Here is a 25907-nt window from a genome sequence, read left to right as displayed (position 1 = left end):
TATACGGGGCAATGCATATGTTTGCTTGGCAGTATTATTTCCACGTCTAGGATCAAAAGCATATATGTGGTGTAGTTTAACGAAACGCTGCTAAAAGAATCGCTAATTATAAATTGAGCTTGACACACAATGCTACCAACTAAGTAGCGATTATATAAAACACTGCAAAAGAATTGCCAACTATAAATCTAGCGATTATTATATGTAACCATTGTGGTTACGCTAAATGCATAACACACAAACCATTACCTTACCATATTTATTTACAGTGTTAATCACAATACAATTCAGCCTATTATTGTCAGGGTACCAGGAATCAGACAGACGAGAAGTGCAAAAATAATCACACCTTTATTAATAGCAAAAAATAATAAAAAGTCCACAAGTCCAATAACAAGCCAGGAAACAAAACCAGAGCTGGTAGTCAGACGAGCCGAGTCAGGAGCCAAAGCGAATAGTCAGACGAGCCGGAATCAGGAACAAGGAAAACAGCAGAGTCAGGAACAAGCCAGGGATCAGGAACCAGGAAGGACGTCAGGCAGCCAGGTAATACACAGGAACTCTCACAAACAGGTCTGAGACAACGCAAAGGCAAAGCATACTCAACAGAGGCCCTTTAAATAATAAGTGATGACATCACAATTCTGAGACTGCATCCTGTCTCACATGGATGATGCACACCAGTCTGGCCATCAAAGGAAGTGCAGGAATTGAGCAGCATCCCCCACAATGCACCATAGTCAGGAAGAGAGGTGAGTAAAATGGCTGCCAGCAGCACATGGCCAACACAACAAGGAAAAAACCCTGACAGTACCCTCCCCTCAACGACCCCTCCCCCACAGGAGGACAAAAGGCTTATTGGGGAAACGGGCATGGAAGTCACGGAGGAGGGCAGGAGCATGAACATCAGAGGAGGGAACCCATGAACGCTCCTCCGGACCGTAGCCTCTCCAGTGAACCAAATACTGTACACGGCCCCTGCACATACAAGAGTCAATAATGCTGCTGACCTCATACTCCTCATGGTTGTCAACAAAGATAGGACGGGGACGAGGCAACACAGTGGTAAACTGATTACAAACCAATGGTTTCAAGAGGGAGACATGAAAAACATTGGAGATGCGCATAGCAGGAGGAAGGTCAAGAGCGTAGGCCACAGGATTAACCCGTCGGAGTATTCGAAAAGGACCAACATAAAGGGGAGCCAATTTATTGGAAGGCACACGAAAGTTCAAGTTGTAGGAGGACAGCCAAACTCTCTCACCAACCTGGTAGGAAGGTGCGGGCAGACGCCTACGATCAGCCTGGAACTTTTGGCGCTGCATAGAACGATGAAGGCAATCCTGAATCTGCACCCACGTGGAACGGAGTTGCCGGAGATGCTCCTCCAAAGCCGGAATACTCTGAGACATGAATGAATCGGGCAACAAGGATTGTTGAAACCCATAATTCGCCATGAACGGGGATATCTTGGAGGAAGCATTAATAGCACTATTACGAGCAAACTCTGCCCAAGGTAACAGTTCAGACCAATTATTGTGGTGATCTGAGACATAGCAACGGAGGCACTGTTCCAGAGCTTGATTAGACCGTTCTGCAGCCCCATTGGATTGAGGGTGATATGCCGAGGAGAAGGAAAGCTGGATCCCCATTTGAGCACAAAAGGAACGGCAAAATCTGGAGACAAACTGGCTACCCCGGTCCGACACTATCTCCTTGGGTAACCCATGTAAACGGAAGACCTCCTGGGCAAAAATTGAAGCAAGCTCCTGAGCGGTAGGCAGCTTCATCAAGGGAATGCAATGTGACATTTTAGAAAAACGGTCGACCACCATAAGGATAACAGTATTGCAATTGGAAACAGGGAGCTCGACAATGAAGTCCATGGAAAGATGTGTCCAAGGACGCTCACCGTTAGCAATAGGTTGAAGAAGACCCACAGGAAGACGTCGAGGAGTCTTATTCTGTGCACAAACTGAGCAGAAGGCAACATATGCAGCAACATCAGAACGAAGACCTGGCCACCAGAATTGTCAAGTGACAGACCAAATCATTTGGTTCTTGCCTGGGTGACCTGCGGCTTTAGGATAGTGGTAAGTGTGCAAAAGTTTAGTTTGAAGATTCTCAGGAACAAAACACTTACCACTAGGTTTCTCAGGAGGTGCATTGGTTTGCGCAGCCAGGATCTCCTCCCCCAAGGGAGAAGTCAAATTAGTATGTATGGTAGCAAAAATATGGTCAGAAGGTATAACAGGAGTAGGTACAGACTCCTCCTTGGACAGAGGCGAAAATTTCGAGAGAGGGCATCAGCCCTAACATTCTTACTACGAGATTGTACGCTCCTCTCAAATCAAGTTTAGTAAAGACCGTAGCTCCCTTGAGGTGGTCAAAGAGTTCCGTAATAAGCGGAATAGGGTAAGCATTCTTAATGGTAAGATGATTAAGACCCCTATAATCGATACATGGTCTTAACTCGCCACCCTTTTTCTTCACAAAGAAGAAGCCAGCCCCTGCAGGAGAGCAGGATTTGCAGATGTTCCCCCGTGACAGAGCATCGGCAACATACTCCTCCATAGCACAATTCTCTGCAACAGAGGGTACACCCGGCCCGAGGAGGAATGGCTCCGGGTTGCAGGTCTATGGCACAATCGTAAGACCGGTTAGGAGGCAACGTACCGGCACGCACCTTGTCAAACACGTCTAGGAACTCTCGGTACTCCTCTGGCAATTGAGAAACCGAAGAAGTGCACAAGACTTTAACTGGTTTCCTAAGACAAGTGGAAATACATTGCGGGGACCACGACAAAATTTCGGACCTGCGCCAGTCAAGACTGGGATTGTGCTTTTGGAGCCAGGGATAACCCAGAACAACCGGAAAATGCGGAGAGTTTATCACCTGGAACTGGAGGGTTTCAAAATGGAGAGCCCCAACAGCCATGGACAATGGAGCAGTTTCGTGAGTAACGAGTGCAAGCTGATGGGGCCTGCCATCAATGGCCTCAATAGCAAGCGGAACGGACCGAGGCAAAACAGGAATGGAGTGCTTTGATACAAAAGCACTGTCAATGAAATAGCCCGCAGCACCGGAGTCAAGAGCCTGGGTGACTATGGAGGAGTCCACCCAGGAAAGGACAACCGTGACCAAAGGTTTCTCCTTAAGCGGTTCCGGGGACGAAGATAAACCACCCAAGGTCTGCCCCCGACAGGACCTTAGGTGTGAGCGTTTCCCGGCCGTGTAGGACAAGATTTCAAAAGGTGGCCCTGTAACCCACAATAGAGGCAGAGCCCCTCCCTCCTCCTAAAGGCCCTCGCCGCCGCGGAGAGACGCGTGAATCCCAGCTGCATCGGCTCAGCAGTACCCGGTGACTCGGGACCAGGAGGCATGGGAGGAGAGGGAGGCATGGGTGGGAACCAACACGTAGGAGACAACGGAACAGGAGGCTTCCGCAAGTGCTCTTGAAAGAGGGCCTCTCTCTGAGTCTGATGTCAATTAGGATCAAAAAAGACACCAATGCCTCGAGATCCTCTGGTAAATCTCTGGCAGCAACTTCGTCTTTAATCGCATCAGAGAGCCCATGAAAGAAGGCGGCAACAAGGGCTTCATTGTTCCAACCTACCTCTGCGACAAGCATACGGAACTCAATAGTATACTGAGCAACAGATCTTGTACCTTGCTGAATGGACACGAGTCGTTTAGCAGCAGAGGAGGAGCGAGCCGGAACATCAAATACCCTTCGAAAGGAGGCCACAAATTCAGGGTAATTTGAAATCACAGGTTTATTAGTCTCCCAAAAGGGATTAGCCCAGGCAAGAGCTGTGTCAGAGAGTAACGAGATGAAAAATCCCACCTTAGCTCTGTCAGAGGGAAACGCCTGAGGTAACCTCTCAAAGTAAATGCCCACCTGGTTCAAAAACCCTCTGCACTGAATAGGATCGCCTCCATAACACTAAGGTAAAGGTGCAGAACCGGACATGCTCCTGGTAGGCATAGGTGCAGCAGAGGAAACAGGAGCAGCCATAACTTGCGGGACACTTTGGTCCAAATGTGCAGTGCGAGTCAGCAGGGTTTGCAGGGCTAGTGCAAATTGATCCAAGCGGTGATCTTGTACATCCATCCTGTAAATGATGGCAGGTAAAGGTGGATTATTAGCACCATCAGGATTCATGGCCTTTGCGTAATGTCAGGGTGCCAGGAATCAGACTGAGACGAGAAGTGCAAAAATAAATCACACCTTTATTAATAACAAAAAATAATAAAAAGTCCACAAGTCAAATAACAAGCCAGGAATCAAAACCAGAGCTGGTAGTCAGATGAGCCGAGTCAGGAGCCAAAGCGAATAGTCAGATGAGCTGGAATCAGGAACAAGGAAAACAGCAGAGTCAGGAACAAGCCAGGGATCAGGAACCAGGAAGGACGTCAGGCAGCCAGGTAATACACAGGAACTCTCACAAACAGGTCTGAGACAACGCGAAGGCAAAGCATACTGAACAGAGGCCCTTTAAATAATAAGTGATGACATCACAATTCTGAGACTGCATCCTGTCTCACATGCAAGATGCACACCAGTCTCGCCATAAAAGGAAGTGCAGGAAATGAGCAGCATCCCCCACAATGCACCATAGTCAGGAAGAGAGGTGAGTAAAATGGCTGCCAGCAGCACATGGCCAACACAACAGGGAAAAAACCCTGACAATTATACACTATATCCACAACCACTATATAAATGGATGGTTGAATCTAAGGACTTACGATGTCACAATACATATTGTGATATAGTATTTAGGCACCAAGCTATCTGATATTATATTGTTGCAAAAGCGGCAGATCATTGTATACATAGTTCTGGGGTGTTGCTTTTAAAAATGTACCCCTTTTTAAATATACCAAAAAAGTTGTTATGTTTCAATTCATGTCTGTGAATGAAAGTTACATGAAACACTACCCATATTAACACGACATTTAGAAGGAATAGGAATCTAGAGTGCTACCAGTGTATTCTTTTCCAACCTTATTGGCTTGGCTATACTTCAGGCTGATTTACCAGTGAGGTGAGAGGGGTTTCACAGGGCTCCTGGGGTTTGGTAATCTTCACCTCCTTCTACTAGCAGGGAAGAGTAATTCCCATGAGTAATGGGTTGTGGACTCTCACCACCATGAAAGAAATTAATTTATCAGGTAAGCAAAAATTATGATTTTTGACTATGTCTTTTAGTTTCAGAAGATCTTGGAATAATTAAGTGAGCGGTAGTGGGGAGAAATATTCAATTTAGAGTCCATTGTTTAGAAACTGGTAGGACTGGTGATATATATTGCCAATATAGGTGGTTAAGGGTGAAAGTGCTGAAGAAATAAGCATACACATGAATTATCTTCTCCCATTGTGAGCAAATTCCGTCAGTAATCTATAATCTCTGACTGCTTTAAGTCAGGTTTTTTGAGATGTCCAACCCAAAGCGCCCATGTTCATGCTTCACTCTGCCTGTTGCTGTAATGTAATATATATTATTATTTTTTACATATGCCAAGATTCAGTACTCTCAGACCTCCCATCTCTTTAAGGAGATAGAGGGTATATCTACTAAACCAAGGTTTTATATATTTCCAAATGCATATCTCAATCATACCCTGTAACCACGTTATATTATTGTGTTGTAAAGGGATGGTTATGATTTGCATAAAATATTTTACAAAGCACAATAATTTTAATTACTCCTATTCATCCAAGCTAAGAGATAGGTTTATTATTATTTCATGTAGATAGATCTTGAGTGATGTCCAACATTAATAGTTTATAATTAAATTCTAATAAGGTAGATGGGGAGGGAGTAAGGAATATATCCAAATATTTCATTTCTGGGGGTTTGTATGGAAAGAGGGCAATTATTTAACACAACCACATTCTGTTTTAATAGTTTAATATTGGGGGAGTTTTTATAATATCTCCAGGGGTTTGAATTTATTGTGGTAGATATGGCTTTCTTGCCTGAATTAAGGTATCAGACAAACCTCTGCTAGAGAAAATTAGGTGATCAATTCCAGTCCAAAGATAGAGTCCTGAGATTCTGATGAAAGAAGGTACATTGTAAGAGAAGGTCTTTCTGAGCTGAAGCTGCCAAGGCGGAAAAAAGGACATTTAAATCAAGTCTGAATGTCAAGTTCTGCAACTATCACTCCGGATAACAATGGCAATGGAGGAAAAATGTAGGTAAGTCTGAATGACCAGGAAACCACTAGGATATGCTAGATCTGCTTGAAGATTCTGAGACCTGGCAAAATAGCAGAATAGCTTGTGATTCAGGCAAGAAGCCATGAGGTCTATTTCTGGCAAACTCCAACATCTCAAACACTATTTGTCTAACTCCTGGTTCAGATTCCACTCTACTGGGTGAGGAGGCTGCCTCCCAATTTTTCACTCCTGGAATGTAAATGATGACATTCTGCCCACATTATTATATGATACACTTCCTTCTCTCCAGGGAACTTTGATTTAGATATGATTGAAGATTTAAGTATCTGCATTTTCTTTCTGAAAACAGATGAAGGATTCCTGACTGTGGCAGGGCCAACACTGTAGAGCCCTGAAGATTGTGTGTTCCAGGATGTTTATTGGTAACCTTGGCTCCTGATGAGATCAAACTCCCTGCACTCTCAAAGACCCCCAGACAGACCCTCAACCATGCAGGGTGTCATCTGTCATAATCACAGACCAGACTTGTTAAAAGAAGGACTCCCCCAGGACAAGCAATTAGTGCACCTGCCACCTTGTCATTGACTGTCTTGTCTCCAAATCTAACAAGACCATTCCACTGCTAAAGTAGTGACAACTGTAGAGGCCGGAGATGAAACCTGGAAAAGTATCTGAAAACAGCCACCATGAGGCCTGCTTGACAGAAGTAAGGGAAGTATGCTGAAGTTGAGCACACATATGCTGATCTTTGTTGCTGCATTTTTCTATCAGAGACAAGTGCATAAGTAAGTCTATGATCAAACCAAAAAAGGACACACAAATTTGAGGAGTCCAAGTGCTCTTTGGCAGAGTGATTTGCAAAACATGAGTTTAAAGCACTTGAAGGACAGTGTGTGTTTAACAACCTGCTCAAGAGATGGTGCTTGCACCAGAATGTCATCTAGATCGGGTGCTACGGAGATGCATTGATTCTGTACCTCCACCAAGATGGCCCCAAGAACTTTAGTAAATATGCTAGGGGCTGTGGCAAGACCAAAAGGGAACACCACTAAATGGCAATAAAAGTTTATTAAGGTAAACCTCAGGAATATAAAGGTGGTTATAAATTGGAATATGGAAATAAGCATATTTTTAGGTCAGTGGTCAAATAGTCTCTATCTTGAAACTGGGAACTTGGACCAGGCAGCTTTAGGTTTCCATGTCTTAGATTATCAAAAGGTGCAAAACTGTCCGAAAGTCTACTTTTACTTCTAGTGACTGTAGCAATGACTGCATCTAATCCAGGGCCAAACAAAAATTTACACTGAAAATGCTAATAGTCTGCTGTTGGAAAGTATATACACAGACCAACATTTAAGCTATAAGGCATATCTATATAGAAACTTCAGATGATCCTGGATTTCTTCCAAAGATAATTCACTAGGCACTAGAACAAGGTACACTGAAAAGGAAATCTGCTAGCTTAAAAACACCTTCTGTGGAAACCTTCAAGTTTCCAGTTCAAACAAAAAGAGAAACAGTCTGCCAGGAATGAACAACAACAGCTCAAATAGCTTGTTCTATGGCCCGGTTGCCACCTGGGAGTAGATTCATTTTGCCCAATTGTGCTTTCACAGAGGAAAACTCTCCTGAAGCATATCAATCTGATCTCGCCTAAGCGGTTCAGTCCAGCCTCGAAATACCAGGCAATTCTACTCTGAACAATGGAAACAACAACAACCCCAGATGATCGTTTTTGCCATCTATGGGCCTCGTCAGTGAGGTGCAGCCATATCCCTCTGAGCACGTTGGGCTGGGAGTCCACGTCTGGTTTCCCCCATCACTCTTAGAGAGACCCTAAGGATCATTATGCAAATTCGAATATAAAGAGAAAAAATGTCTGCCAGGAATGAACAACAGCTCAAATAGCTTGTTCTATGGCCCAGTTGCCACCTGGGAGTAGCTTCTTTTTGCTCAATTGTGCCTTCACAGAGGAAAACTTTCCTGAAGCATATCAGTCTGATCCCGCCTAACCAGGTCAGTCCAGCCCCGAAATACCAGGCTTTTCTCCTCTGAACAAGGAGAATGGCAACCCCAGAAGATCGTTTCGGCCTTCTATGGACCTCGTCAGTGAGGTGCAGCATATACCTCTAAGCACATTGGGCAGGGAGTCCACATATGGTTTCCACCATCACCCTTAGGGTGTTCCTAAGGGTCATTATGCAAATTCAAACAAAAAGAGAAACAGTCTGCCAGGAGCAAGTTCATGAGATCATTGAAAGAAGTACTATCCTCTAAAATAATGGTGTTTCACCTGGCAAGGGTAGAAATAAACAATGAGACAAAACCACTCAACTAGGAACTAACAATAGCTCAGTAGCTATAGTCAACACCTGGGAGCAGCCTCTTTTAGCCCAATTGTGCCTTTCACAGAGATAACTTTGCTCAGTGTTCTCTCCACACATGACTGATTTTATTGATCAGCTGGCTAAAATTATCATTAAATCAATATATGTTAAAGTTTATAAAAAAAATTGTGCTTTGGGTAGATTAAGCAGCATTATAAATAAGAGAAAATGTTATAATTTTGCATAGTATTTACACTGAGCCCACCCGGCTGCTACATAAGGTCACCTGGTTGGAAAATGTTCTGTGGAAAACATTGCTGCTGGTGCACTGTGTACATATAACTTTTATTTGTGTGTATTCTCTACAATTTGTGCAACACCTGCATATGCAGGATCAAGCTCACACAGGGGACATATGTTCAAAAATAACAAGGTGGTTATTTGAAGAACTTGGTTATAATACTATTTATTTAGGCATAATTGTTTCACAATCTTGCAAGTTACTGTCTTTTATGTTATGTGGTTGTTCTTGTTACTATGTAATGTCCCATTAAATACTGCTGCCTAGGATTGCAAAAGTCCCTATATATATATATATATATATATATATATACACAGAAAGACAGAGGAAACCTGAGAGTCCCAAACTTGAGGTAATATAGATTAGCCACTTTCTTTCTCCAGATAGTAGATTGATGCAAAATGTTTAATCATAAAGAATGGGTAGAATTAGAGGGTGCCTTAGAGCAGGGTTCTTCAAACCACGGGTCGGGACCCATTACTGGGTCGCAATACAATGATTACTGGGTCGTGAGCACCGTTCCCAAGTCTAATAAGCATGGGTGTCTGTTCATCTCCCTGTGTGTCAGGTAGTATTTCTACTCCCCCGTTACAAGTGATGCTGCCAGTGGGCCAGTGTCAGGGTGCCAGGAATCAGACTGAGATGAGAAGTGCAAAAAAAGTAAATTTATGCTTACCTGATAAATTAATTTCTTCTACAATATGATGAGTCCACGGATTTCATCCTTACTTGTGGGATTTATCCTCCTGCTAACAGCAAGTGGCAAAGAGCACCACAGCAGAGCTGTATATATAGCTCCTCCCTTCCCTCCACCCCCAGTCATTCGACCGAAGGTTAGGAAGAGAAAGGAAAAGCTAAAGGTGCAGAGGTGACTGAAGTTTATAAAAAATAAATATAATCTAAACATGTCTTAAAAATAACAGGGTGGGCCGTGGACTCGTCATATCGTAGAAGAAATTAATTTATCAGGTAAGCATAAATTTACTTTTCTTCTACAAGATATGAAGAGTTCACGGATTTCATCCTTACTTGTGGGATACAATACCAAAGCTACAGGACACGGATGAAAGGGAGGGACAAGACAGGAACCTAAACGGAAGGCACCACTGCTTGAAGAACCTTTCAGCCTCAGAAGAAGCAAAAGTATCAAATTTGTAAAATTTGGAAAAAGTGTGAAGAGACGACCAAGTCGCAGCCTTGCAAATCTGTTCAAAAGAAGCATCATTTTTAAATGCCCATGAGGAAGCCACAGCCCTAGTAGAATGAGCCGTAATTCTTTCAGGAGGCTGCTGTCCAGCAGTCTCATATGCCAGACAGATTATACTCTTCAGCCAAAAAGAAAGGGAGGTAGCCGTAGCTTTCTGACCCCTACGCTTTCCAGAGAAAACAATGAATAATGAAGATGATTGACGGAAATCCTTAGTCGCCTGCAAGTAAAACTTCAGGGCACGGACCACGTCCAAGTTATGCAACATACGCTCCTTAGAAGAAGGGTTAGGACACAACGAAGGAACAATGATTTCCTGATTAATATTTTTATTAGAAACAACCTTAGGAAGGAAATCAGGTTTGGTACGTAAAACCACCTTATCAGAATGAAAGATAAGATAAGGCGAATCACATTGTAATGCTGAAAGCTCAGAAACTCTACGAGCAGAAGAAATAGCAACCAAAAACAAAACTTTCCAAAATAACAACTTAATGTTCTTCAAGGGGTTCCGTTTGAACCCATGCATTAGATAGATATTAAGAACTAAATTTAAACTCCGGGGTGGAGCAATTGGTTTAAACACAGGCTTAATTCTGGTTAGAGCCTGACAAAAGACTGAACGTCTGGAACATCTGCCAAACGTTTGTGTAGCAAAATTGACAAAGCAGAAATTTGTCCCTTTAAGGAACTTGCTGATAATCCTCTCTCCAATCCTTCTTGGAGAAAAGACAGAATCCTGGGAATCCTAACCTTACTCCATGAGTAGCCCTTGGATTCACACCAAAAAAGATATTTACGCCATATCTTATGATAGATCTTTCTAGTGACAGGCTTACGTGCCTGAATCAAAGTATCAATGACCGAATCAGAGAATCCCCGCTTAGATAAAATCAAGTGTTCAATCTCCAAGCAGTCAGCTGCAGAGAAATTAAATTTGGATGATGGAAAGGACCTTGAATGAGAAGGTCCTGTCTCACTGGAAGTTTCCACGGAAGCAGAGAGGACATGTCCACTAGATCTGCATACCAAGTCCTGCGTGGCCACGCAGGCGCAATTAGAATTACTGAAGCTCTCTCCTGTTTGATCCGAGCAATCACCCAGGGAAGGAGAGGAAACGGTGGAAACACATAAGCTAGGTTGAACGACCAAGGAACTGCCAAGGCATCTATCAGTTCGGCCTGAGGATCCCTCGACCTGGATCCGTATCTTGGAAGCTTGGCATTCTGTCGAGACGCCATCAGATCCAATTCTGGTCTGCCCCATCGGAGAATCAGCGAGGCAAAGACCTCCGGATGGAGTTCCCACTCCCCCAGATGAAAAGCCTGTCGGCTTAAAAAGTCTGCTTCCCAGTTGTCCACTCCTGGGATGTAGATTGCTGACAGATAACAAGAGTGGGCCTCCGCCCATCGAATTATCTTGGATACTTCTGTCATCGCCAAGGAACTTCTCGTTCCTCCCTGATGATTGATGTAAGTCACAGTCGTGATGTTGTCTGACTGGAATCTGATGAATCTGGTCGAAGCCAACTGAGGCCACGCCTGAAGCACATTGAATATTGCTCTCAATTCTAGAATATTGATTGGAAGTAGAGACTCCACCTGAGTCCATACACCCTGAGCCTTCAGGGAATTCCAGACTGCACCCCAGCCTAGTAGACTGGCGTCTGTTGTCACTATCACCCACGAGGGTCTGCGGAAACACGTCCCTTGGGACAGATGATTCGGCGACAACCACCAAAGAAGAGTCTCTTGTCTCCTGGTCCAGATTTATCGGAGGAGATAAATTTGCATAATCCCCATTCCACTGTCCGAGCATGCACAGTTGCAGTGGTCTGAGATGAAATCGAGCAAATGGAATGATGTCCATTGCCACCACCATTAATCCAATTACTTCCATGCACTGAGCCACTGACGGCCGAGGATTTGACTGAAGGGCTCGGCATGTATTTAGAATCTTTGACTTTCTGACCTCCGTCAGAAAAATCTTCATAGCTATTGAATCTATCAGAGTTTCCAAGAAGGGAACCCTTGTCTGTGGAATTAGTGAACTTTTTTCCAAATTCACCTTCCATCCGTGAGTTCTCAGGAAGGACAACACTGTGTCTGTATGAGACTTTGTTAGATGATAGGTTGACACCTGAATCAGAATATTGTCCAGATAAGGCGCCACTGCTATGCCCCGCAGCCTGAGAACCGCCAGAAGGGACCCTAGAACCTTCGTGAAGATCCTGGGTTCTGTGGCCAACCCGAAGGGAAGAGCCACGAACTGAAAATGTTTGTCCAGGAAGGCAAACCTTAGGTACTGATCATGATCCTTGTGGATAGGAATATGCAGGTATGCATCCTTCAAGTCCACGGTAGTCATATATTGACCCTCCTGGATCATTGGTAAAATTGTTCGAATAGTCTCCATCTTGAAGGATGGGACTCTGAAAAAATTGTTTAGACTCTTGAGATCTAAAATGGGTCTGAACATTCCCTCTTTTTTGGGAACCACGAAAAGATTTGAGTAAAACCCCCGCCCTTGTTCTAGTTTTGGAACGGGACAAATTACTCCCATGGTAGAGAGGTCTTTTACACAACGTAAGAATGCCTCTCTTTATCTGGTCTACAGACAATCGTGAAAGAAGAAATCTCCCTCTTGGGAGAAAACTTTTGAATTCCAGTTGATACCCGTGGGTCACGATCTCTAGTGCCCAAGGGTCCTGAACATCTCTTGCCCAAGCCTGAGCAAAGAGAGAAAGTCTGCCCCCTACTAGATCTGGTCCCAGATCAGGGGCCGCCCCTTCATGCTGTCCTGGTAGCAGCAGCTGGCTTCTTGGGTTATTAACCCTTGTTCCAAGCCTGGTTGGGTCTCCAGACGGACTTGGCCTGAGCAAAATTCCCTTCCTGCTTTGTGGAGGAAGAGGAAGAAGGGGGTACTCCTTTAAAGTTCCGAAAGGAACAAAAATTATTTTGTTTACCCCTCATCTTAACTGACTTATCCTGAGGTAAAGCGTGACCTTTACCTCCAATGTTAGAAATTATTTCCTTCAACTCAGGCCCAAATAGGGTCTTACCCTTGAAAGGAATAGCCAAGATCTTTGACTTAGATGATCAGCAGACCACGATTTTAACCATAACGCTCTACGCGCTAAAATGGCAAATCCTGCATTTTTAGCCGTCAACTTAGCAATTTGAAAGGCGTCATCTGTAATAAAAGAATTAGCTAGCCTGAGAGCCTTAATTCTATCTAAAATATCCTCTAAAGGGGTCTCAGTTTTAAGAGACTCTTCTAGAGCATCAAAACAGAAAGCCGCTGCAGTAGTAACTGGAACAATGCAGGCTGTCGGTTGTAAAAGGAAACCCTGATGAATAAATAACTTCTTTAGAAGACCCTCTAATTTTTTTATCCATAGGGTCTTTGAAAGCACAGCTGTCCTCAATAGGAATAGTTGTACGCTTAGCCAGGGTAGATATAACTCCCTCCACCTTAGGGACAGTCTGCCAAGAGTCCCGAATGGTATCTGATATGGGATACATTTTCTTAAAATTAGGAGGGGGAGAGAACGGTATACCCGGTCTTTCCCACTCCTTCTTAATAATCTCCGAAACTCTCTTAGGAACCGGAAAAACATCAGTGTAAGCGGTTACTTCTAGATATTTGTCCATTTTACACAATCTCTCTGCTGTTACCACAATAGGGTCACAGTCATCCAGAGTCGCTAAGACAGGCGGAGGTGTTCTAGCTTAAATTTAAAGGACATGACGTCCGAATCTGTCTGAGGTAACATACTTCCTGGTTTCGAAAGTTCTCCCTCAGACAAAATTTCCCTGACCCCCAACTCAGATCCCTGTGAGGGCACATCGGAAATAGCCAACAAAGCATCAGAGGACTCAGTATTTACATTGATTCCTGTCCTACTGCGTTTACCCTGTAACACTGGTAATTTAGATAATACCTCTGTAAAGGTAGTTGACATAACTGCAGCCATATCCTGCAGATTAAAAGAATTAGACGCATTTGAGGAACTTGGGTGGGCGTTAATGGTTGTGACACTTGGGGAGAATTAGACGGCATATCCGGATTCTCTTCAGACTGAGAATCATCCTTAGGCACACTTTTACATAAAATATGCTTTTTACATTGTAAGGCCCTTTCAGTACAAGAGGTACACAAAGTAAGAGAGGGTTCCACAATGGCTTCTAAACACATAGAACAAGGAGTTTCCTCAAGTTCAGACATGTTAAACAGACTAGCAATAGCCACAATAGTCATAAATCACCTTATTTACTGATTCAAAAAAACGTACTGCGCCTTTAAGAAATAAAAAGCGCAACAATTTTTCTAAACTGCCCTAAAAACGTTGTTATCACTAAACTATTTTATATAACAGTTAAATTTTTCCAAAAATTATTGCACCCTATAGGCAGAAGAGATTCACCCTTTAAGGAGACACTTTAATTAAAAAAATATACTTAAACAATGAAAAACAGCCCCTGCACCTCGCCACAGCTCTGCTGTGGCGCCTACCTGCCCTCAGGGTACTGAAAATTGACTCGACAACGATACGGTGACTGGAAAACAACTTTAGGCCCCACCGGAGCTAATGCCTGTTGCCTTCTTAGAGAGAGAAAACTGCGCCTGAGCGTGCGAAATAGGCCCCGCCCATCATGGACGTTGCATCAACAAACAGTCTAACCGCATGAGAAGCGGTTTGAGTTAAGCCATGTGGTCCCCTGTACTTACAAACTTCTAACATATAATTGCAGCCCTACTGACCTTAAATAATAAAGATATATATATGTCAAGCTGCCTCTCCCAGTGTCAATATAGCCACAATATAGATATGCAAACCGTTAATATCAATATGTATAGAAAACTACTGCTTACCCCTTCCCTTGCAGGTAAAAAATGTCAGCCAGTTCTGATATAACAAGTCTCCTCAGAATAAAAGACTGAACATACCTCAATGTTGCTTGAAGCATGACACTGTTCTCCACACTGAAGATTTCTCTTGCACTACCTTCAGAAGTTCTGTGGGAACCAGAATGGATCTTAGTAACGTCTGCTAAGATCATCAACCTCAGGGCAGAAGAATCTTCATTCCATTTCTTCCTGAGGAAAAGAGTACTCACCGGTACCATTTAAAAAAAAAAAACTTCTTGATTGAAGAATCTAAAACTAACACCTCACTTTACCTCTTCCTATTACTAACACAGGCAAAGAGAATGACTGGGGGTGGAGAGAAGGGAGGAGCTATATATACAGCTCTGCTGTGGTGCTCTTTGCCCCTTCCTGTTAGCAGGAGGATAAATCCCACAAGTAAGGATGATATCCATGGACTCGTCATATCTTGTAGAAGAAATAATCACACCTTTATTAATAACAAAAAATAATAAAAAGTCCACAATTCAAATAACAAGCCAGGAGTCAAAACCAGAGCTGGTAGTCAGACGAGCCAAAGCGAATAGTCAGACGAGCCGGAATCAGGAACAAGGAGAAACAGCAGAGTCAGGAACAAGCCAGGGATTAGGAACCAGGAGGGACGTCAGACACCCAGGTAATACACAGGAACTGGAACTCACAAACAGGTCTTAGATAACGCAAGGGCAAAGCATACTGAAGAGGCCCTTTAAATAATAAGTGATGACATCACAATTCTGAGACTGAAACCTGTCTCACATGGATGATGTACATCAGTCTGGCCATAAAAGGAAGTGCAGGAAATGAGCAGCATCACACACTATGCACTAGAGTCAACAAGAGAGGTGAGTAAAATGGCTGCCAGCAGCACATGGCAAACAAAGCAGGGAAAAAACCCTGACAGCCAGTACTGCATCAGGTCCCTGTGATTCTCCCGTATTCTATGCTCTTTCTCCACAGACAGGACAGGATGCAGAACTGCCTGCTCCTGCTGACCCCTGATCGCTCAGTATTCCTTTCTGACACAATATTTCCTCCCCCACTAGTACTAGTGATGCTGCTAGTGGCCGGTACCGTGGGGATTATGTCACCACGCCCGCTGCTACGCAGAGCAGGCCCCGCAGCCTCAGCAACCGGCTGTCACCCTGTAGTAGATGCACCAGGTCCCTCCGATACTCCTGTAACCTCTGCTCTTTTCCCCTCAGACAAGATGCCTGCTCCTTCTGCCCTTGAACATGACGCCCCTAGCCCAGTCTCAGGAGCCAGAAAACATGACCAATTTCATGGAGGATATGCAGTGGCTGTCTTAAATTAATTAGTATAGTGGCAACCATGGGGGGCTTAGGATGAGGGCAACATCACGGGTGCAGGGGGTGTATACAGTGATGATTATGTTGGGGAGTTTGCAATAGAACAGAAGCGGAGTAGGGAGGGTTACACATATACAGAGGGGCGGGAAAGGGTATATGGGGGGGGGCAGACTGGCATACACAGGAAGATTAAGCACCTAATGTCCATAACTTTTTCACTTTATACACAGGGGAACCAGGAATGCAGGTGTGGGGTACATGATGTAATTCATGGGAAGCATAAGGGGTTTACTGTGCTCAGATGAGTCAGAGTATTGTAAGCTAAGTGGTAACTTCAGCTTCAGCGGAGCTTTAAAGACCTGAATTAATGTATTTACAGGGTTGGAATCCCCTGCATTCAGTTCTCATAGTTCTAAACTAAAACCTCCTGAAGCAGGAAGCGGATATGGTTTACTTAAAAGCAGACTCTGTCTCAGCGTCTTCAGAGAAAATGTCACCCTCAGAACAAGATTCAGCCGAGTCAGAGTATTGTAAGCTAAGTGGTAACTGAGCCTGGGGTTTAGGACGCTGCCTATTACAACTGGTTAATTTGGTCCACTGGAACAGAATTGCATAGTAAGCAGGAATAATGGACTGAAGTATTAGAAGGGTCTCTTCTAATGGGTCAGTGATAATAGATGGGGTACAGACATGACTCAAAAATGATAAGCAAAACTGAGCAAGTGTATTTACCCAAAATACAATATACATCTCAGAACCCCAGTCAGAAAACACACCAAATGGTTTTCCCTCAGAAAAAGATCACCCACCCATCCCTTCAACAGCTCATATGAGGGTACTCACCCACCTTCTGGGCAAAGAAAGTGATACAACTGGGCCCAGATTGCTTGCAATGCCTGCAGACTGTCCCTGAGCAAATATCAGCCAGTCACTGATCTGGTGAGGGAGAAAAGGGCACCAAACATGGGGGGGTGAAGCTTACCCCCAGAATGATATGCAGGCCAAAGCCTGTGAGAAAAAAACACTCCTTACAGATAAAAAGTGAATAAAAATGTTCCCATTTCATTCCCCCTCTGTCTCCCACCCTAACCGCAACCACAATGAGCTGAACCACTAACTGCACAAGAAGTTGTAATATCTGAATGTCACATATATACCCTCGTCTGTACCCTTCATCCCTCAGACATGCCACACAAGTATATTCACTGATCTATCACACACGTGAACACTCACCCCTGGTCTGTGCCCCTCAAACCTGTAAAACTAACGGCTAGATTTAGAGTTTGGCGGTAGCCGTCAAAACCAGCGTTAGAGGCTCCTAATGCTGGTTTTAGGCTACCGCCGGTATTTGGAGTCAGTCAGGAAAGGGTCTAACGCTCACTTTCCAGCCGCGACTTTTCCATACCGCAGATCCCCTTACATCAATTGCGTATCCTATCTTTTCAATGGGATCTTTCTAACTCCGGTATTTAGAGTCGTGTCTGGAGTGAGCGTTAGAAATCTAACGACCAAACTCCAGCCGCAGAAAAAAGTCAGTAGTTAAGAGCTTTTTGGGCTAACGCCGGTTCATAAAGCTCTTAACTACTGTGCTCTAAAGTACACTAACACCCATAAACTACCTATGTACCCCTAAACCGAGGTCCCCCCACATCGCCGCCACTCTATTAAATATTTTTAACCCCTAATCTGCCGACCGCCACCTACGTTATCCTTATGTACCCCTAATCTGCTGCCCCTAACACCGCCGACCCCTATATTATATTTATTAACCCCTAATCTGCCCCCCACAACGTCGCCTCCACCTGCCTACACTTATTAACCCCTAATCTGCCGACCGGACCGCACCGCTATTATAATAAAGTTATTAACCCCTAATCCGCCTCACTAACCCTATAATTAATAGTATTAACCCCTAATCTGCCCTCCCTAACATTGCCGACACCTAACTTCAAACATTAACCCCTAATCTGCCGACTGGATCACCGCTACTCTATTAAATTTATTAACCCCTAACCCTAACACCCCCCTAAGTTAAATATAATTTTATTCTAACTAAATAAATTAATTCTTATTAAATAACTTATTCCTATTTAAAGCTAAATACTTACCTGTAAAATAAACCCTAATATAGCTACAATATAACGAATAATTATATTGTAGCTATTTTAGGATTAATATTTATTTTACAGGCAACTTTGTAATTATTTTAACCAAGTACAATAGCTATTAAATAGTTAAGAACTATTTAATAGTTACCTAGTTAAAATAATAACAAAATTACCTGTAAAATAAATCCTAACCTAAGTTACAATTAAACCTAACACTATACTATCATTAAATTAATTAAATAAAATACCTACAATTATCTACAATTAAACCTAACACTACACTATCAATAAATAAATTAAATACAATTCCTACAAATAACTACAATTAAATAAACTAACTAAAGTACAAAAAATAAAAAAGAACTAAGTTACAAAAAATAAAAAAATATTTACAAACATTAGAAAAAATTACAACAATTTTAAACTAATTAAACCTACTCTAAGCCCCCTAATAAAATAACAAAGACCCCCAAAATAAAAAAATGCCCTACCCTATTCTAAAATTACTAAAGTTCAAAGCTCTTTTACCTTACCAGCCCTGAACAGGGCCCTTTGCGGGGCATGCCCCAAAGAATTCAGCTCTTTTGCCTGTAAAAAAAACCACATACAATTACCCCCCCCCAACATTACAGCCCACCACCCACATACCCCTAATCTAACCCAAACCCCCCTTAAATAAACCTAACACTAAGCCCCTGAAGATCTTCCTACCTTATCTTCACCATACCAGGTTCACCGATCGGTCCAGAAGAGCTCCTCCGATGTCCTGATCCAAGCCCAAGCGGGGGGCTGAAGATGTCCATGATCCGGCTGAAGTCATCATCCAAGCGGGAGCTGAAGAGGTCCATGATCCGGCTGAAGTCATCATCCAAGCGGGAGCTGAAGAGGTCCATGATCCGGCTGAAGTCATCATCCAAGCGGGAGCTGAAGAGGTCTATGATCCGGCTGAAGTCTTCTTCAATCTTCTTTCTTCCGGATCCATCTTGCAGACCTCCGACGCGGAACATCCTGCTGGCCCGACGGACTACCGACGAATGAAGGCTCCTTTAAGGGACGTCATCCAAGATGGCGTCCCTCGAATTCCGATCAGCCAATAGAATGCGAGCTCAATCTGATTGGCTGATCGGATAATCGGATTGAACTTGATTCTGATTGGCTGATTCCATCAGCCAATAAGAATTTTCCTACCTTAATTCCGATTGGCTGATAGAATCCTATCAGCCAATCGGAATTCGAGGGGCGCCATCTTGGATGACGTCCCTTAAAGGAGCCTTCATTCGTCGGTAGTCCGTCGGGCCAGCAGGATGTTCCGCGTCGGAGGTCTGCAAGATGGATCCGGAAGAAAGAAGATTGAAGATGCCGTTGATAGAAGACTTCATCCGGATCATGGACCTCTTCAGCTCCCGCTTGGATGATGACTTCAGCCAGATCATGGACCTCTTCAGCTCCCGCTTGGATGATGACTTCAGCCGGATCATGGACCTCTTCAGCTCCCGCTTGGATGATGACTTCAGCCGGATCATGGACATCTTCAGCCCCCCGCTTGGGCTTGGATCAGGACATCGGAGGAGCTCTTCTGGACCGATCGGTGAACCTGGTATGGTGAAGATAAGGTAGGAAGATCTTCAGGGGCTTAGTGTTAGGTTTATTTAAGGGGGGTTTGGGTTAGATTAGGGGTATGTGGGTGGTGGGTTGTAATGTTGGGGGGGGGGTATTGTATGTGTTTTTTTTACAGGCAAAAGAGCTGAATTCTTTGGGGCATGCCCCGCAAAGGGCCCTGTTCAGGGCTGGTAAGGTAAAAGAGCTTTGAACTTTAGTAATTTAGAATAGGGTAGGGCATTTTTTTATTTTGGGGGTCTTTGTTATTTTATTAGGTGACTTAGAGTAGGTGTAATTAGTTTAAAATTGTTGTAATATTTTTCTTATGTTTGTAAATATTTTTTTATTTTTTGTAACTTAGTTCTTTTTTATTTTTTGTACTTTAGTTAGTTTATTTAATTGTAGTTATTTGTAGGAATTGTATTTAATTTATTTATTGATAGTGTAGTGTTAGGTTTAATTGTAGATAATTGTAGGTATTTTATTTAATTAATATAATGATAGTATTGTGTTAGGTTTAATTGTAACTTAGGTTAGGATTTATTTTACAGGTAATTTTGTTATTATTTTAACTAGGTAACTATTAAATAGTTCTTAACTATTTAATAGCTATTGTACCTGGTTAAAATAATTACAAAGTTGCCTGTAAAATAAATATTAATCCTAAAATAGCTACAATGTAATTATTCGTTATATTGTAGCTATATTAGGGTTTATTTTACAGGTAAGTATTTAGCTTTAAATAGGAATAAGTTATTTAATAAGAGTTAATTTATTTCGTTAGAATAAAATTATATTTAAATTAGGGGGGTGTTAGGGTTAGGGTTAGAATTAGCTTTAGGGGTTAATAAATTCAATAGAGTAGCGGTGAGCTCCAGTCGGCAGATTAGGGGTTAATGTTTGAAGTTAGGTGTCGGCGATGTTAGGGAGGGCAGATTAGGGGTTAATACTATTTATTATAGGGTTAGTGAGGCGGATTAGGGGTTAATAACTTTATTATAATAGCGGTGCGGTCCGGTCGGCAGATTAGGGGTTAATAAGTGTAGGTAGGTAGCGGCGACGTTGTGGGGGGCAGATTAGGGGTTAATAAATATAATATAGGGGTCGGCGGTGTTAGGGGCAGCAGATTAGGGGTACATAGCTATAATGTAGGTTGCAGCGGTGTACGGAGCTGCAGATTAGGGGTTAAAAATAATATGCAGGGGTCAGCGATAGCAGGGGCGGCAGAATAGGGGTTAATAAGTGTAAGGCTAGGGGTGTTTAGACTCGGGGTACATGTTAGGGTGTTAGGTGCAGACTTAGGAAGTGTTTCCCCATAGAAAACAATGGGGCTGCGTTAGGAGCTGAACGCGGCTTTTTTGCAGGTGTTTTTTTTTCAGCTCAAACAGCCCCATTGTTTTCTATGGGGGAATCGTGCACGAGCACGTTTTTGAGGCTGGCCGCGTCCGTAAGCAACTCTGGTATCGAGAGTTGCAGTGGCGTTAAATATGCCTGTACGCTCCCTTTTTGGAGCCTAACGCAGCCATTCTGTGGACTCTCAATACCAGAGTTATTTTAAAGGTGCGGCCAGAAAAAAGCCCGCGTAGCTAACGCACCCCCTTGGCCACAAAACTCCAAATCTAGGCCATAGTGATAAAAAAAAAAAAAAAAAAAAAAAAAAAAAAAACGCTTAGACTAATCAAACTAATGTATCAATTAAATGAGAATTTTTCAAACTTCCAAATCTACCAAGCTGACAACAGTTATGAAGTCACAGGTAGGAGCAGATAGGAATATTACAGAGAGTTTTGTGGCTAAGTCAGCAGGTTCATTTTGTTTGAAAAAAAAAAGTGTATTTGGTAAATGTTTACCTAAGATTCACACTGCTGTGAATCTGCTGTGTAACCATCTGAGCAAATATAACTATTACTTACATGAGGCAAAATGTCACCAGCACAGAATCGTCTCTTTACTTAAAGGGAAAGCAAAATCAAAAATAAAAGGAACATCAATTTTTTTATTTTATGATTGAGATAGAGTACAATTTACTTCTATTATATAATTTACTTTGTTTCCTTGGTATCCTTTGTTGAAGGGGAAGCAATGCACTACTTGGAGCTAACTTAAAGCCAATGACAAAAAAGGAAAAATGTGCAGCCACCAATCAGCAGCTAGGTATACATTTTAACAAAATGATACAAAGCGAACAAATTAGATAATTGAAAAAAATTGGAAAGAAAGAATTTGGGTTTTATGTCTCTTTAAACAGAGCATACAAATTTAAACAACTTTCAATTTTACTTATATTATCTTTTTGCGTTATTCTCTAGGTATCCTTTGTTAAAAAGGCTCGGGAGAAGCAATGCACTACTGGGAGCTAGCTACTGATTGGTGGCTGCACATATATGCCTCATGTCATTGGTTTACATGATGTGTTCAGCTAGCTCTCAGTAGTGCATTGTTGCACCTTCAACAAAAGGATACCAAGAAAAGTTATCAAATTTGATCAAAGAAGTAAATTAGAAAGTTGTTTAAATTTGTGTGCTCTATTTGAAACATGAAAGAAAAATGTTGTGTTTCATGTTCCTTTAATAAGCGCTAATCACCTGTAGCCGTATTTATAGGAACTTCATCCTCCTCAGTCTTCACCTGATCACACGCATACGGTTCTCCTCCGTGCTCAACCGATGAGCCATTTATAGGCGTCACATCCATACGGCCTGTACAGTGAGAATACACGTGTATGTTTATAGTACTCATGGGATGTATCAATCTCGCTCTCATTATAAATAAAATCATGTGATGACCTAGAAGTTACTATGGGCACATGAGATAATTATTTAGCAGATTATCACATTTATTATGCACAGTTATATGTGTTCCAAGAAACTCAGACACAATATATACGTGCACACTCTCCTGTAACCTGTATCCCCCAGACTAAACAAACATGCACACTCACCTGTAATCTGCATAACTGAGACACAATACACGTGCACACTCTCCTGTAACCTGTATCCCTCAGACTAAACATACATGCACACTCACCTGTAATCTGCAAAAGCTAGACACAACACACATGCACACTCTGCTGGAACCTGTATCCCCCAGACTAAACATACATGCACACTAACCTGCAATCTGCATAATTGAGACACAACATACATGCACACTCTACTGTAACCCGTGTCCCTGACATACACTCAGCAACAGGTGTTTCTGTAAACTGCAGATTCTGCAAAGCTCCCAATGCTAATGACAATACAAATGAAAAAAAAAAAAATCACAGTACCTTCCTTAAAACATTCTTTTATTATGATAGCACCCAAAAAATAGCAACGTTTCTGGTCTGTGTGCCCTTAATCATGTTTGATTAAGGGCGTACAGGGTGAAACATTACATTTCACCTGTAAATCACATGTTTTATGTGCTATCATAATAAAAGAACGTTTTACAAAATGTGCTGTGAATATTTTTCATTTGGATTATCCCTCACACACAAACACACAGGTAAACTCACATCCCTCAGACAAAATACATGTGCACTCACATGTAAACCACATGCCTCACACACAACACACTCACCTGTAAACCACATGCCTCACACACAACACACATGCACACTCATCTGTAAACCACATGCCTCACACACACACAACACACTCACCTGTAAACCACATGCCTCACACACAACACATGTGCACACTCACCTGTAAACCACATGCCTCACACACAACACATGTGCACACTCACCTGTAAACCACATGCCTCACACACACACACAACACGTGCACACTCACCTGTAAACCACATGGCTCACACAACACAAGTGCACACTCAAATTTATATAAGGTGGCGCAAATAAATGCCGTTCTGACTTTAGTGGTGTCTATTGAAAATAAAAATCTCTATATGAAAGTGTCCTCCTGATGTATTCTAATTGGTGTATGCAAAAACAGGGGAAACTTTATTCACAGATTTCAATCTGTAGTATAAGAAACAGTATTGTGATAGAGTTTATAAAAAATCAATTTATTAATAATCTAAGATGAATACTAGACAAAACCAAATCTCATATATAACATCCTTAATGCTAAAAATACTAAACACCTGTGTTGGTAAACTATTACTACAATTTAGGTAAAAAACAATCAATAATTAGATCGATGTATAAAATAAAGTAAAATAAGTCTAGACTTTGTAAAAAACAGTAGCAATAAAAACGATTGAAGCAGATTAACAAATCTTCCTATACAGTGTTAAACATGTCTCTACAAGTAATACTTTTAAGACTATATACAGCCCTCAGAATAGGCTTTGTAATAGAGGTCATGAAAAACATAATTTATGTAAGAACTTACCTGATAAATTCATTTCTTTCATATTGGCAAGAGTCCATGAGCTAGTGACATATGGAATATACAATCCTACCAGGAGGGGCAAAGTTTCCCAAACCTCAAAATGCCTACAAATACACCCCTCACCACACCCACAATTCAGTTTAACGAATAGCCAAGCAGTGGGGTGATAAAGAAAGGAGTAGAAAGCATCAACAAAGGAAATTTGGAAATAAATTGTGCTTTATACAAAAAATCATAACCACCATAAAAAGGGTGGGCCTCATGGATTAAGAAATTAATTTATCAGGTAAGTTCTTACATAAATTATGTTTTCTTTCATGTAATTGGCAAGAGTCCATGAGCTAGTGACATATGGGATATCAATACCCAAGATGTGGATCTCCACTCAAGAGTCACTAGAGAGGGAGGGAATAAAATAAAAACAGCCATATACCGCTGAAAAAATTAATCCACAACCCAAAAAAATAAGTTTATTTTCATTTTTGAAAGAAAAAAAACTTAAATCAAAAGCAGAAGAATCAAACTGAAACAGCTGCCTGAAGAACTTTTCTACCAAAAACTGCTTCCGAAGAAGCAAATACATAAAAACGGTAGAATTTATTAAATGTATGCAAAGAGGTCCAAGTCGCTGCTTTGCAAATCTGATCAACTGAAGCTTCATTCTTAAAAGCCCACGAAGTGGAGACTGATCTAGTAGAATGAGCTATAATTCTCTGAGGCGGGGCTTGACCCGACTCCAAATAAGCTTGATGAATCAAAAGCTTGAACCAAGAAGCCAAGGAAATAGTAGAGGCCTTCTGACCTTTCCTAGGACCAGAAAATATAATAGACTAGAAGTCTTCCTGAAATTTTAGTAGCTTCAACATAATATTTCAAAGCTCTCAACAGATCCAAAGAATGTAAGGATCTTTCCAAAGGATTCTTAGGATTAGGACACAAGGAAGGGACAACAATTTCTCTACTAATGTTGTTAGAATTCAAAACCTTAGGTAAAAATTCAAATGAAATCCGCAAAACCGCCTTATCCTGATGAAAATCAGAAAAGGAGATTCACAAGAAAGAGCAGATAGCTCAGAAACTCTTCTAGCAGAAGAGCTAGCCAAAAGGAACAACACTTTCCAAGAAAGTAGTTTAATGTCCAAAGAATGCATAGGCTCAAATGGAGGAGCCTGTAAAGCCTTCAGAACCAAATTAAGACTCCAAGGAGGAGAAATTGATTTAATGACAGGCTTAATACGAACTAAAGCCTGTACAAAACAGTGTATATCAGGAAGTATAGCAATCTTTCTGTGAAATAAAACAGAAAGAGCGGAGATTTGTCCTTTCAAGGAACTTGCAGACAAACCCTTATCCAAACCATCTTGAAGAAACTGTAAAATTCTAGGAATTCTAAAAGAATGCCAGGAGAATTTATGAGAAGAACACCATAAAATGTAAGTCTTCCAAACTCTATAATAAATCTTCCTAGAGACTGATTTACGAGCTTGTAACATAGTATCAATCACTGAGTCAGAGAAAACTATGACTTAGTACTAAGAGTTCAAGTCCCATACCTTCAAATGTAATGATTTGAGATCCTGATAGAAAAACGAACCTTGAGAAAGTAGGTCTGGCCGTAA

At 42.1% G+C, this 25907-nt stretch overlaps 1 protein-coding gene across 1 annotated transcript in view; it reads right to left on the bottom strand.

Annotated features, from left to right (window-relative positions):
* LOC128657285 (gastrula zinc finger protein XlCGF26.1-like) overlaps positions 1–25907 on the bottom strand; it is a 75499-nt gene that overhangs the window by 12786 nt on the left and 36806 nt on the right. The window contains exon 7 of the mRNA XM_053711566.1: positions 22534–22647. Coding sequence (XP_053567541.1) covers positions 22534–22647 — 114 coding nt within the window. The remainder of the gene's footprint in view (positions 1–22533; positions 22648–25907) is intronic.

This window comes from Bombina bombina, chromosome 4 (genome assembly GCF_027579735.1).
Source record: "Bombina bombina isolate aBomBom1 chromosome 4, aBomBom1.pri, whole genome shotgun sequence".
NCBI classification, from domain to species: Eukaryota; Metazoa; Chordata; class Amphibia; order Anura; family Bombinatoridae; genus Bombina; species Bombina bombina.
This window is presented reverse-complemented; position numbering and strand designations above follow the sequence as displayed.